General features: G+C 53.7%; 4 protein-coding genes across 4 annotated transcripts; 2 read left to right on the top strand and 2 right to left on the bottom strand.

Annotated features, from left to right (window-relative positions):
• Positions 1–655: 655 nt before the first annotated feature.
• Positions 656–2,838, bottom strand: BDY24DRAFT_233534 (uncharacterized protein). The gene is made up of 15 exons (XM_076636652.1): position 2,838; positions 2,461–2,737; positions 2,276–2,372; positions 2,193–2,201; positions 2,089–2,127; positions 1,943–2,021; positions 1,783–1,872; positions 1,523–1,672; positions 1,437–1,448; positions 1,331–1,368; positions 1,243–1,260; positions 1,155–1,175; positions 1,028–1,069; positions 759–954; positions 656–675 (listed from the first exon to the last, which is right to left on the bottom strand). The coding sequence occupies exons 2-14, from the start codon at positions 2,627–2,629 to the stop codon at positions 900–902; spliced, it is 819 nt and encodes a 272-aa protein (XP_076499574.1). The 5' UTR covers positions 2,630–2,737; position 2,838; the 3' UTR covers positions 656–675; positions 759–899.
• A 628-nt stretch (positions 2,839–3,466) lies between these two features.
• BDY24DRAFT_412598 (pectin lyase fold/virulence factor) lies at positions 3,467–6,326 on the bottom strand (the record flags this gene model as incomplete). The annotated part of the gene is made up of 11 exons (XM_076643083.1): positions 3,467–3,782; positions 4,330–4,432; positions 4,538–4,583; positions 4,674–4,878; positions 4,960–5,074; positions 5,169–5,190; positions 5,268–5,502; positions 5,621–5,668; positions 5,761–5,827; positions 5,932–6,105; positions 6,176–6,326. The coding sequence occupies 11 exons, from the start codon at positions 6,324–6,326 to the stop codon at positions 3,467–3,469; spliced, it is 1,482 nt and encodes a 493-aa protein (XP_076499575.1).
• An 842-nt stretch (positions 6,327–7,168) lies between these two features.
• On the top strand, positions 7,169–10,232 carry DHH1 (DExD/H-box ATP-dependent RNA helicase DHH1). Its single transcript, XM_076639069.1, has 8 exons — positions 7,169–7,603; positions 7,758–7,824; positions 7,921–8,073; positions 8,148–8,591; positions 8,692–8,820; positions 8,901–9,081; positions 9,164–9,216; positions 9,302–10,232. The coding sequence occupies exons 1-8, from the start codon at positions 7,581–7,583 to the stop codon at positions 9,797–9,799; spliced, it is 1,548 nt and encodes a 515-aa protein (XP_076499576.1). The 5' UTR covers positions 7,169–7,580; the 3' UTR covers positions 9,800–10,232.
• A 5-nt stretch (positions 10,233–10,237) lies between these two features.
• BDY24DRAFT_379662 (RPA3 domain-containing protein) lies at positions 10,238–12,247 on the top strand. Its single transcript, XM_076639070.1, has 9 exons — positions 10,238–10,836; positions 10,932–10,950; positions 11,031–11,052; positions 11,153–11,182; positions 11,314–11,358; positions 11,561–11,581; positions 11,720–11,819; positions 12,031–12,094; positions 12,198–12,247. Exons 1-9 carry the CDS (start codon positions 10,713–10,715, stop codon positions 12,205–12,207), a joined length of 435 nt encoding a protein of 144 aa, XP_076499577.1. The 5' UTR covers positions 10,238–10,712; the 3' UTR covers positions 12,208–12,247.
• Positions 12,248–12,651: the final 404 nt, after the last annotated feature.

Consider the following 12,651-nt stretch of genomic DNA (forward strand, 5'->3'; position numbering starts at 1 on the left):
GCGGCGGTTGTACAAGCTGGAGGTGGAACGACAAAGATTAGATTGGGTCGAAATAGAGTGACAAATCCATTTGGTGAAACTGAACGTACTGCTCTGCTGACTCTGGCAGGACCGAGCGAGCGCAAGGTTTGCCGTCTTGAGAAGAGTTGTCTTTCCAACAAGGAACCGTCCTTTGGAAGCCACGACGGGAGGAGCAGCTCCACCAAGCTTGCCGGTGAACTTTTGGAGGTTTACCTGAGGGGTCCACGGAGAAGAAAGGTGGGAAAAAGGGGGAAGACGCGTCAGTCGTCGGAAACGCCTTGATCCAGGAGTCGAAAGAGAAACGAACTTTAGACACGACAGCAGCAGCCTTTGAGGTAGTAGCAGCAGCGGTTACGATGGCAGTGGCCTCAGCGGTGGTGGTAGCTGATGAAAGAGAGAAAAGAAAGAGTGATCAGATTTTGACTTCGACGCGGTCGATCAAAGCAAACTCACCAGCGGCAGCAGCTCCAACGGTGACCGTGACGGTAGCTGCAGGAGCGCAAACAGCAGCCTATATCAATTCCGGTAGAGCAGATAGTCAGCTCGGACTGGTAGAGGGGGAAAAAAAGAGAAAAGACTCACAGCGTCGGTCTCGACAGCAGCAACGGTCGTCGCAACAGAAGCCTGAGCGGTCGTGGTAGGGGCAGCGACGTCCTGGAGAAAGAGGTGTTACTTCTGAGTACTTCCTTGAGGGCAAGAAAGGCGGAAAACACGTTCGAAGAGGGTGAGGGACTCACGGTAGCGACAGGAACGTCGATAACTCCGTTGTTTCCTCCTCCATTCTGAGCTCCTCCCGCGGATCCTCCACCCGCTGATCCTCCAGTAGATGCTCCTGAGGCTGTGACGGTGAAATAGACTGAGTGGAGAGAAACACAGAGTCAGAAAGGGAAAGAGGTGGGTCGATCGAACAGCGACTCACCGGCGTCGTCAAGGCTTCACGATGGCGCAGAGAAAGATTTTCAGCGAGGAATGAACAGGACGAACCAATAATAGCTGTTTGACTCACCTTCCATGTTGAGCGACTCCGACGAGAGCAGGCTGGTGGTTACTGAGGGAAAAGGGGACGAAAGAACGACGCGTCAACTTGTCATTCTCGAGTTGCGAGTTTGAGTGAACATGAAAGATCTACGAACGCGGCAGAGTTGATTGAGGACCTGTAAGACGAGGAAGGAGTTATTCAAGGCAGTAGATGCGGGACAACGCAAGCGTGAGAGAGCTTACATCTTGTAGAATCCGGCGCTATAGAAAGAAGATCGAGGACGACGGTCAGTGTCAATTTCGATTCTCAGAGGCGAAAGATGAAGCTCACGGAAGACCACCGGTAACAGTAGCCGAAAGTACACCGTTCTGTGAAGGAAAGCGAGAGAGGAATCGGATCAGCAAGAACGAGAACAAAGGGGGAGGATCCCGCTCACGTTGGCCGCGTTCTGAAAACGGTGAAGAAAACGAGGATCAAGTTAGCGTTCGCCTTGTTGAAGAGCGGATATTCAGTTTGACTCACGTTGAGTCCCTTGAAGAAGGCGAACTTGGTAGTATCGGCGGGAGTCGTCGAGTCGAGGGAGGCAATGGATTCAATCACGACGTGCGAGTGGCCAATGAGGATCCCGTTTCCGTTCAGCTGAGCTGGAGCAGCGAAGTATGTTTTCTGAGCCTGTAGAAGATGAATAGAAACGGGGGAAGGCAGGGGGATCGAACGGTCAGCGTCGCTGGCCGTCACTCCCTTCGTCTTTCATCTCTCTTCTCATTCCCGAAAGTACCAACGTTGGTGAAAGATCCAGTCTGAAGGTTGACGATGTTCATGGTCATGGTGAAGGTTGTGTCGGCAGCGATGGTATCTCCGTTCTTGGGGTTCTGCAGGAGTGGAAACGAGACAAAAACGTCGGCTTTGAGACGCGTCGAAACGAAAGAGGTTGAAACGCACAGAGAACTTGCAAGAAGGGGCCTTTCCTTGAGCAATGATGCTACCCATAGGAGTGGGGTTGCAGGATCCAGCGATAACTCTGAGGAAAGACCAAATAAAGGGATCAGATCGACCACAAGAGTCAGAGGACGTCCGGGGTGACTCACTGATTTCCATTCGTTAACGCCAGGTTCGTGGTTGCACAGCTGTCGGGCAGAAAAACTCTGCTCAGAGATGGTGCGAAGAAGAAGGATAAATCAGCGAGGCTCACAAGTTGATGCTGTAGAAAGGAGTGAAGGGAGGCGTGAGCTCAAGGTCAACGAAAGGGAGACGCGTCTCGCTTCGAAGACTCACAAGTTGTTGGTCGACGTCAACGACGCGACTTGTCCAGCAACGGGAGGATCCTGACCGTTGTTCGCAAGGTTCGACTGAATTTGACTGGCGTCCAGAGCTGAAGAAGGAAAGCGGAGGAGTTTGATTCAGCGTAGTGTTGGTCCCACGCGAAAGGCTGCCGAAACAGGAGAAGGAAGAAAACTCACTGAGAGAAGCCTGCAAGTTGTTGTTGTTGTTGTTGTTGCCGTTCCTGTTATTCTGCCTTCGCGAGGGGCTTCTCGAGGAGTGACCTCGACCGGAAGCGGCGACGAGGGTCGACGAGAAGAGGAGAAAGAGTGAGAGGAGACCAAGAGGGTTGATGGCGAAGGAGAGCATGGTTATGGTGAAGGAGCGGGGGTAGAATTAGAGAGATGTGGCAAGAGAGTTGGGTAGGAGTCGGAGGGAGGGGTGGTTTCGAAGAAGGAAGGACGGAGCTGTCAAAGCCTGAAGAGAAGAGGACGAAAAACGAGGAAGGAAGGACTTTGGTCAGCTTGGATTCTCCGTCTACGGATAAGAGCGGGAGTTGAGTAGGATATATACTCACTGAAGTAGGATTGAAGAGTTTCGAGACGGAGGAGAGGGCACCAGGCACTGCTTCTTGAGAAAAGGGGACGCGAACGAGAAGAGGGAGACTGAAAAAGAGGTAAAAAGTAGATGGTGGTTGAGAGTCAGGTTGGTAAGGTTGACGATTTGCTTTGCCCTCGAGAGTCGACAACCGGCATTCATGAAGCAAACAGGGAAAGGGGCGTCGATCTGTTTTTGTCCTGAATGAGGGGTCGGGGAGAGAAGAGGATCGTTTCGGACGCGTCCAATCGCCAGCTGTGGCTCGCTGGTTCTGTCAAAAAGAGAAGAGATCAGCGATCGAGAGTCAAGCTCAACGAACATAACGGGATGTCAGGTCTAAGGGGAGAAAAGGACTAGAAGGGAACGAGCAACGTCTCGAATAGGCAGAGAGGGGAGGGTGAAGAGGGGAGCCGGGTCCGTCCCCTTCGTTGCCCGCTCTCCCTCCCTCCCCGTTCTTTCTCCGTCCTTCTCTCAGCCTGAGTTTCACATCAGAGAAATCGGGAAGAGCGAAGCTGAATGATATCCCTACAGACTCATTGAGGGCTTTCTCATCCCTCCAACCCACCAACCTGTCCGTTCAAACAAACTCTCACACCCTCCCACTCTCGTTCAATCTCCAGCCTCTCCATAGCCCTGTGAACCTCCTCCCCCCTTCCAAGCTCTCCCTTGCACCATCTCATCCACTCTTCCAGATCCTCCTCCATGAACGAGGCTGAGAAGGTTGAAGAGAAGCGAAACGATGAGGAGAACGAGGAGGGTCGTTCGCACAGGATCCTTCGTCAGGTAATCGACGAGTCCCTCGGGCGACGAGCTTGTCTCGTCCCCTGCTTGAGATTCTGATTCGGGGTCGACTTCTTCGTCGACGTCTCCGTTGGCGTTCGACTCGGTGATCACGTTGAAGTCGGCAGCGTTGGTTTTGATTGAGCTCGACACGCCGTCGAGAGCGCCTTCTTGTAGTCACGTCGTCCTTGAATCGACGAGGTGTTGATCGCAGCTTTAGGAGGAAAAACGGAGGAAGACGGGAGAGTTCAGAGGGAACTGTAGACGGAGAGGAACGAAGAGAAAGAGGGCGGGGAGATTGACTCGCTCTCCAGCATCGACGACCCACTCCACTCAACTTTCGAAGTAGCCACCACCCGCACTCCTCCCTTCTGACCTCCCTCCCAGGTGACACACGTCTTGAAACTTCAAACAAGCACCAGAAGAGCTCGAAAGCTCGTCAGTCTTGCTTCCTTCGTCTCGACGCAGGGAGACAAAGGTGAGACGCGCGCGTCGTGAGGACGACTTCGAAAGGTCAACAGAGCGGATTCTTCAAAAATGAAGCCATCCATTCTATGCGATCCGAGACTAGAAAGGAGAGAAGAAGACGGGAATGTCCAAGGGAAAATTCGTATATACAACCAACTAAACAACCAGAAAGAAGACCACGAAGAGCAAGATCGAACGCGGAGAAGCGATCTCATTCGAAAAACTAGTTGAGGTAAGCAGAATCGACCCAGGAAGTGTAATCGGATCCGAGGACCTTGTCGATAGTGTAGTCGAGAGCTTGAGCATCGGTGAGCTTCTTCGCGAAACCTTGAAGACACGGAGAAGGAAAGGACGACGCGTCAGAATCCTGAGAGCTGATCCAGCGTTCGATCTCGAGTCCAAGATCGGTGGAAGGTAGGGATGAAGACTCACTGGCTCGAGTTCCAGCGTTGTTCTCGTAGTTTCCAGGTCCGGTGTTCTGCGAGGGAAGGACGGGCGTCAGCGACGTTGCTTCGATCGTTCGAGGAAAGGAGAGAGAGAAAGGCGGAGGGAAGAGAAGAAAATTCACCTTGTATTCCGCAAGGATAGAGTTGGCGGTGTTAGGAGCAGAGGCAGTCCAGATCGTCCAACCTGCCTTGGAGACGTGGGGTCCGATGTAGGAATTGAGGTAGACCGACTTCCCGTACTCCTTCCAAGGTCGTCCCAAGTCGGCGGCTCCGGAGGTGTTGGCAGCAGCGTCGGCGGAGGCGATAATCCGAGAGTTGTCGAAGACGCTGACGGGGAGGAGGAAGGCGAGGGAAGGTGGGTCAGGGGAAGGAAAGGGAACGGAAAGGAAAGAAAGAACGAAGACTCACAAAATCTGACCCGCATCGACAGTCGCCCCTCCTGGGGCGGTGATGGCTCCCTTGGAGACGGATATGATGTCCGAGTTCCAAATGTAAGTGGGGGCGTATTGACCGAAGATGAAGTCTGAACGAGAAGGGAACGAGGTCAGCGACGCGTCTCTTTCTCTTCTCTTTCCTCCTCCGACGAAATCTTCGAATAAAGTCTACGAGATACTGACCGACAGCTCCACTGATGGCGGACTAAAGAAACAAGAAAGAAGGGGGAAAACATCAGCACTGTCGAGCCTTCGTCGAGCGAAACGAAGCCCAGCGCTGACCTTCGCAAAGATCTGAGTCCCCTTGTTGGCGAGAAGCGTATCCTGGTAGCCTGAAAGCCTGACTCCGTAGAACCCTTGCTGCCCAGATCCCTGAGTCGAAAGAGCGACGGCCTGGCATTGACATCCAGGAGCGGTGTGGCCGTAGGTGTTCTCGATGTTGAGGTTGTAAAGCTTGAAATTGGCCTGAGAAGCTCGGAAGGTGGCACTGGCGTCGTTGGATCCGGCGTTAGAGGCACTGTGGATCAAATCGAGAAAGGAAGAGAGAGAGAAAGGTCAGCGTTTCATTCCAACTCTCCGTTTGGGATCGTCTCGTCTCGTCGTTCGTTTTGGTTCGGAAGGGAAGGTTGACTTACAGAGCGTTGAAAGAAATGGTGACTTGGTTGCTAGCGTACGATGAAGCACTGAAGAAGTGGGAGAAAGAAGAAGGGGAGGAAGAGAGTCAGCGGCGGAGCGAGGGAAAGGAGGCGAGAAAAACGAAGACGCGTCGACTCACTCCGGAGTCGAACCTTGAATCGAGATCGGACCCTTAGCGTTCTTGACGAGGACCTGTTCCTTGTAAACTGAAAATAGCGAGGAAAAGTCAGGGCCTGAGAATAGAACATGAACGAACCGGCACTGCAAGCGAGAGCGAGAGGGAGATGGGATCGGAGAAACGTCGACTCACTCCCAGGGCAAACGAAAATCCTCCCGCCAGCCTTGACTGGTGCAAGAGCATCAACGGCAGCTTGAATGGTGGCGTATTGTCCGGGCTGATTTCCTACGTTTCGAACCACGTAGTCTCCGGTGGTAGGTTCATCTCGCTTCCAATTGACGGGGACGGGCGACGCTCTCGCTTTCACTGAAGAGTCGAAGAAGAAGAAGCAGGTCAGTTTGAGCTCGATAAGAAGAAGCAGAGATGCATAACTTACTAGGGACTCTCTGAGAGAGAGGTCGGAAAGTCGAAGGTTCTCGGGGCGTCCAACGAGAGAGGGCTCGAGGCTGAGGGGTCGCCCAAGGAGAAGCAGCGAGAGAGGCAGCGGGGAGGAGGAGGACGGAGGTGAGGAAGGAGAGGAAGAGCATGGTTAGAGTAAGAGAGGAGGAGGCGTTGAAAGAGTGTGTTTGGGGTAGGCGTGAGAAGGAGCGTCGCAACCACAGCGAAGACGAGGGAACGGAGGGAGGCAGGGAGGGGAGGAGAGCGGGAAGGTGGTCGTAGAGAGCGAAGAAGGAAAAAGCACCCTGGGTTTTGAGGAAAAGACAGGTCGGAGTCTTTCCGGTCCGTCTATAGGGGAAGAAGTCTGTCGAAGGAAGAAAAACTGAGTCAACTCCGCGGCTGGAAGAGAGAAGAGAGGTCGGAGAAGGCGAGACTCAGGGGAGAGGAGGTGGGAGATATCTACAGCGTCCGAAACCGCTGCGAGAACTTGAAAGCGAGACATCCAAGAAAGACGCGGTGATGGAGGTGTGGATGATCTGTGTGTTTGGGCTGAAGTGGGGAGCAAGCAGCCGAACAAGGTCGGCGAGGAGGAGAGGGGACAGAGGTGAGATTGAGAGCGAGAGTCGAAGGGAGGGCGAAGCGTTCCAACAAAATTGGTGTTGGCTGTAAGGGAAAAGAGCTGTGTACACTCGAGGTGGAGGTCTTCGAGCCCACGCGGCTTGATTACCAGGAAATGGAGAAGAAGAGGAGAGAAGGAGAGAAAAGAGGGCGTAAGGCGGGAGACGTTTCCGAGGTTCAGTTCTGTAGCCACAAACTAAGGTCAGCGAAGCTGGAAGGGCTGGAGTGTAGACGCTGAGAGGTCAAGTCCTCGATTGAGATGGTGATGGTTGAGAGAAAAGAAGTTGAAAGTCGTGAGAATCCAAGTTTGCTGCCGAAAATGAGGAGGGAGAGTCGAGCTGTTTCCGTTTTCACTTTGTCTCCTTTACCTCTCACCTTCTTCTTCTCCAGCTTCCTCCAGCCAACAAAGCTCCGCTCTCTCTTCTCTCTCTCGATCCACCTCTATATCGAGATTGTCAACAAACCAACAGCAGCAAACCAACTCTTCTATCTACGGTCGTTCTTGAACGGTCCTCTCATCCATCGCACCTCCTTCCTCCTTCCCTTTCACCTTCAACGCTCCCCGCTCCTCCCTTCCGTCAACACCACCTCCCCTCTCCTCAAACTACAACCTCCAACTCAGCTCTCACTCCTACGGACGTTCCATCGAGACCAACATCTTTCTCGACCTTCGTCCACGTCTAGTCTCTTCGCATCTTTTCCTTCCATCTCTCGACAGGGAGATCAACCAAATCCACCACCACCACCGCTCCTCCCCATCCCTTCAGCCACAACCAACAACAACCATGGCTTCATCATCATCCTCAACGTGAGCGTCACCTCCTCGCTTCTTCGTATACCTACGCGTCGAAGGGAAAGGACGAGAGGAAACGACCTGTGCCCTCTCTCCTTCCTCCCTTCCTCCCCTTCTTTCTCCGACGAACGAGCTGACCCGTCTCCTCCCCTCTCCCTCTTTCCTCTAGCAAACAACCTGAATCCTGGAAGAGTCAGCTCAACCTCCCCAAGAAGGACGACCGACCTCAGACTGAGGTAAATCGACGCTTTCGCTTGTCCTTCTTCCGCTCCGACGACCTCGACCTCGCAAAAGCTGACCTCCTTCGTTCCTTCCCTTCCTCTCTCCTTCAGGATGTCCTCAACACCAAAGGAAACGAATTCGAGGACTACTTCCTCAAGCGAGAGCTGCTCATGGGAATCTTCGAGGCCGGTTTCGAACGACCAAGTCCTATCCAGGAGGAGGCCATCCCTGTCGCTTTGACCGGACGAGATATCCTCGCTCGAGTTCGTCCTCCTTCCTCCCTGCTTCTTGTTCAACCTCTCCTTGCTGACCTCTCCTCGCTTCTTCTCTTCTCCAGGCCAAGAACGGAACCGGAAAGACCGCTGCCTTCATCATCCCTTCCCTCGAAAAGATCAACGTCAAGATCCCAAAGATCCAGGCCCTCCTCCTCGTTCCCACCCGAGAGCTCGCCCTCCAAACCTCTCAGGTCTGCAAGACCCTCGGAAAGCACATGGGTATCAACATCATGGTCACGACTGGAGGAACTACCCTCAAGGACGACATCCTTCGACTCTCGGAACCCGTTCACGTCCTCGTCGGAACTCCTGGAAGGATCCTCGATCTCGCTGGAAAGGGAATCGCCGACCTCAGCGCTTGCCCTACGTTCGTGATGGACGAGGCCGATAAGCTCCTCAGTCCTGAGTTCCAGCCGGTTATGGAGCAGCTTCTCAGCTTCTGCCCTCCGGAAAGGCAGGTCATGCTCTTCTCGGCCACGTTCCCCATCATCGTCAAGGACTTCAAGGTTCGTCCTCCCTTCCTCCTCTCCCTTCCCTCCTCACAACTCCTTCACGAGTCAAGAGCTCACCGAGCTGACACCCCTCTTTCCTTCTTCGTGCTTCTAGGACAAGCACATGGTCCAACCCTACGAGATCAACCTCATGGACGAGCTCACTCTTCGAGGAGTCACTCAGTACTACGCGTTCGTCGAGGAACGTCAGAAGGTCCACTGCCTCAACACTCTCTTCTCCAAGGTGAGCTCTCTATCCTCTCGTGCTTCTCGGTCCTACCTCTCAACTCGATACTGATCGTTCTCCTCTCCCTTCGTCTTCAGCTCCAAATCAACCAATCCATCATCTTCTGCAACTCCACGAACCGAGTCGAACTCCTCGCAAAGAAGATCACCGAGCTCGGATACTCGTGCTTCTACTCTCACGCCAAGATGCTCCAGGCTCACCGAAACCGAGTCTTCCACGACTTCAGGTCGGGTGTGTGCAGGAACTTGGTTTGCTCTGGTGAGTCTCTACGATCCTCCTTCCTCCCGTCCTCTCTTTCAGGTTCTGACCTGGACGCGTTCTTCCTTTCTTTTCCGTTCAGATCTCCTCACTCGAGGTATCGATATCCAGGCCGTTAACGTCGTTATCAACTTCGTTCGTTCTTCTCTTTCGACCCTGAAGCGTGGGAGCTCGCTCGACCCGTCACTGACCTTTGCTTCTCCCTGCTTTCCTTTCACAGGATTTCCCCAAGACCGCCGAGACCTACCTTCATCGAATCGGACGATCTGGACGATTCGGTCACCTCGGTATCGCCATCAACCTCCTCACTTACGAGGATCGATTCAACCTGTACCGAATCGAGCAGGAGCTCGGAACCGAAATCCAACCCGTCCCTTCCATCATCGACGCTCGACTCTACGTCGCTCCCTCCGCCATCGAGGAGGCTCCTCGTCCACTCCCCGCTCCTCCACCTGCCGCTCCTCAGGCTTCCTCGTCATCCAACGGACAGCAGCAGCAGCAACAACAACAGCAGCAGCGACGAGCTCCCGCTCCTTCGTCGAACCCGAACTCGAACAACCAGCCCGCTCGTCAGCAGCAGCAGCAGCAGGGACGACCTCAACCTCAGCAGCACTCGTCGTCCAACTCGACGTCGAATCGAGGACCTCCAGCGAACGGCCGACAGAACTCGAACAACGGACGAGCACCACCACCGGCAGCTCCTCAACCTTCGACGTAGAAGCAGGGTCGTTCATTTCTCTCTAGAGCTTCCCGTTCGTTGTTAGGTTGTTTTGGATGCTAGCCTGTGTGTGTGTTGCTTTTGCTTGTCTCTCTTCTCTCTTTTGTGCTTTTTCGTTCGTTCGTTCGTCGTTTCAGCATGCCTCTTTTCACGTCGGTCGGCGTTGTTTTCATTCCTTTCCTTCTTCTTCTTACCCTACCTTTGTATCGGTCTCCCCTCCCTCAGTCGTCGTAGTCATCGTTCGTATCCCCCCTCCGTACCCATCAAAGCATCCCCCAAATCCATCTCCTCCAACGATCTCTCACGGCCCCCTCCTCGTTCCCACCCACCACTCCTCCCATGACCGCTCGATTCTACAAACACCTTTGTCGTCGTCGGCCACATCCTCCATCCAACTCAAATCTTATCCCAGCCACCGATCCATTCCCACTCAACCCCTCCTCCTCCTCCTCCTCCCTCTCCTCCCTCCGTCGTCCGTCCTACCACCTCGCCTGCCCTTCTCAACCCACCTCTTTCGCCCTCGCCATCACCCAGACCCAACTCACACTATTTTTTTCAACTCGTCGTCGCAGGGAAGGAGGGAGGAGCAAGGGAAGGACGGGAGTCGCTCGTTCGTTCGTCGTCGGAGGGAGGAGGAGAGGAGGAGAGAGGAGGAGAAGGAGAACCTAACGAATACAGTCAAGAGTCTAGCTTAGCGGAGGAGGGAGAAGAAGTCGATCGCCTACCTTTTTTCTTCCCCTAGCTTTTCGCTTTCGTTCCTTTCTGGTTCGGGACAATGAACGCCTTGCTCTCTCTTCCATCTTGGGTCAGGAAAGCAAAAGCAAAACGCGTTTCAAAAAGGAACTCCCCGAATTGAATTTAGATACATGATACCGAAACGACGTCAACGCGACGCGAAAGGAAAGCTCAAATCATGACCACGTCCTTCCCTTCGCTTCCCTTCCATCTCCCACCCACTCCACCACCTCAACCCATCCCATCCCATCCCTTCCCATCCCGTCCCTCCCCTCTCTACTCTACTATGTCGGTCGTCACACGTTAGTGCCTCCCATCTCTCCCTTTGGCGAACGAACGAACGAACGTCGCTGATCCCTCCTTCCTCCTTCCTTCCCTCCCTCCCTCCCTCGAACAGAACGCGTCAACTCTGCTATGTAAGTCTCGGTGATTCGGTGATTAATGCTTGGCATCGGCCAGAGAGCTGATCAGCTCTTTCTTCTCCGATTTCATTCAGGCTCGGTGATTTCAGGGGGAAGGTGAGCTCAAAGGAAAGAAGGAAGAGGGAAGGAGAGGAGTGGAGAGGTGGCGAGAACGAGGAGCTGACCTCGTTCGTTTGCGTTCGTTTCGTTTCACTAGACTGTCAGGCTGACTGCTAAGGTCGTTAAGGTCAGCTTTTAATCGTTTGTAGAGAGAACAGACGGCGAGGGGGAGGCGTGAGGGATGGAAGGAGAGGAGAAACGAGCTCTGAGCTGCTCTGAGCTTCAAGCTGACCTCCTTTCAACTTTGGTCTGCTGCAGCTGAACGGGGACACCGCTATCGTCGAGGCTTCGGATAAAGGACAGGTGAGTTTGAGTTAATGGGCGAGAATGAGAGTGAAAGGTTGCGGGAGGGTTCGAGGAGGAGGAAGAAGGAGAGAAGGAAGGGGCAGGGTGTGAGCTCGAAGGCAAGGAGCGATGCCAGCGGGTTCTCTCCTTTCTTTGTAGAGAGTCACAGTCTGCTTGTACACTGAGCTGACATGTTTGTCCTTTGCCTTCGTCGACCCAGGTCGATCTCCACCTCAACCGAGTGAGTTGATGAGCTTTCGCACTTCCTCCTCTTCCTCCTCTCTCCTCTCTCCTTCGCTGCCCTCGAGCTCGACATCCCTCGGATTTCCTCTTCAGCTCTACATAGACTGACCTACGATGCTTCTCTTTCTACCAACAGGACGCTCACCTCTCCGAAACCTACGTCGAAGTCATCGGCAAAGTTCAGGAGGATCTCAGCATCAAGGTCCTCTGGTCCATCGACATGGGATCCGATCTCGGTGAGACCTCCTCTCTTCTCTCCTCTCCTCCCCATTCATTCTATCTCCTCTTTCCTGCTCGCTTCGAATACGCGAAGCAGAAGACGAGGAGACGGTCTCGTTCACCCCGCACGCGTGTTGGATCTTCGTTTCGTCCTCTCGCCTCTTTGCTCGGCTGACTCGAGAACCTGGCCTCTTTCTTGCCTTCCTTTGTGTCTCGGCTTGGATTCAGATATGTCGGTGGTAGATACGGTGACGAAGTTGATGGCTGGAGCGATGGAGGACGAGGAGACCTCGTGAGTTGTCTCTCGATTCTCGAAACTCGCGACGCCCTGCCTTCCCCCCCCGAGAGAGCTGACCACCGTTTCTTTGTTGGTTTGGGATTTGTTTCTCGAGCAGTATCTTCTAGCTACCGAAATCAAGCATGAAACGACTTTGAACGAGCTCTCTCTCTTCTCCGGTTTTCGGCAAGAACGAAAAATAAAAAAGAGAAACCGGCGGCGACTTCTTCCTCCCCTCCTTTATCTCGATCTCCCTCCAGCTCAGCTCCTCCAACCAATCGCACAACATGAGTGAAAAACGAGGACCAGGGAAACAAGCAGTGAATAGACCGAATGTATGTTTAGAACGAACGGCGAGCGAAAGAGCGTTGGGAGGCTTCCGCTGTCCTTAGCAGCATAAAAACTCACCTCCCGTCTGATATTTTTGAGCCGCTCCGAAACCGTTGTTGCTCTTGCGGAGACATGAGGACCTTGTTCTGTCCCAGTCCGACTCGTCTCTGAGACCATCTGTTGGCGGAAGAGGAAAGGGAGGAAGAGGGAGGGAGGTTGTTCTTTTGTTGATTGAGGGGGAA

The sequence above is a fragment of the Mrakia frigida genome (genome assembly GCF_051309035.1).
Source record: "Mrakia frigida strain ATCC 22029 unplaced genomic scaffold BDY24scaffold_5, whole genome shotgun sequence".
Lineage (NCBI taxonomy): Eukaryota > Fungi > Basidiomycota > Tremellomycetes > Cystofilobasidiales > Mrakiaceae > Mrakia > Mrakia frigida.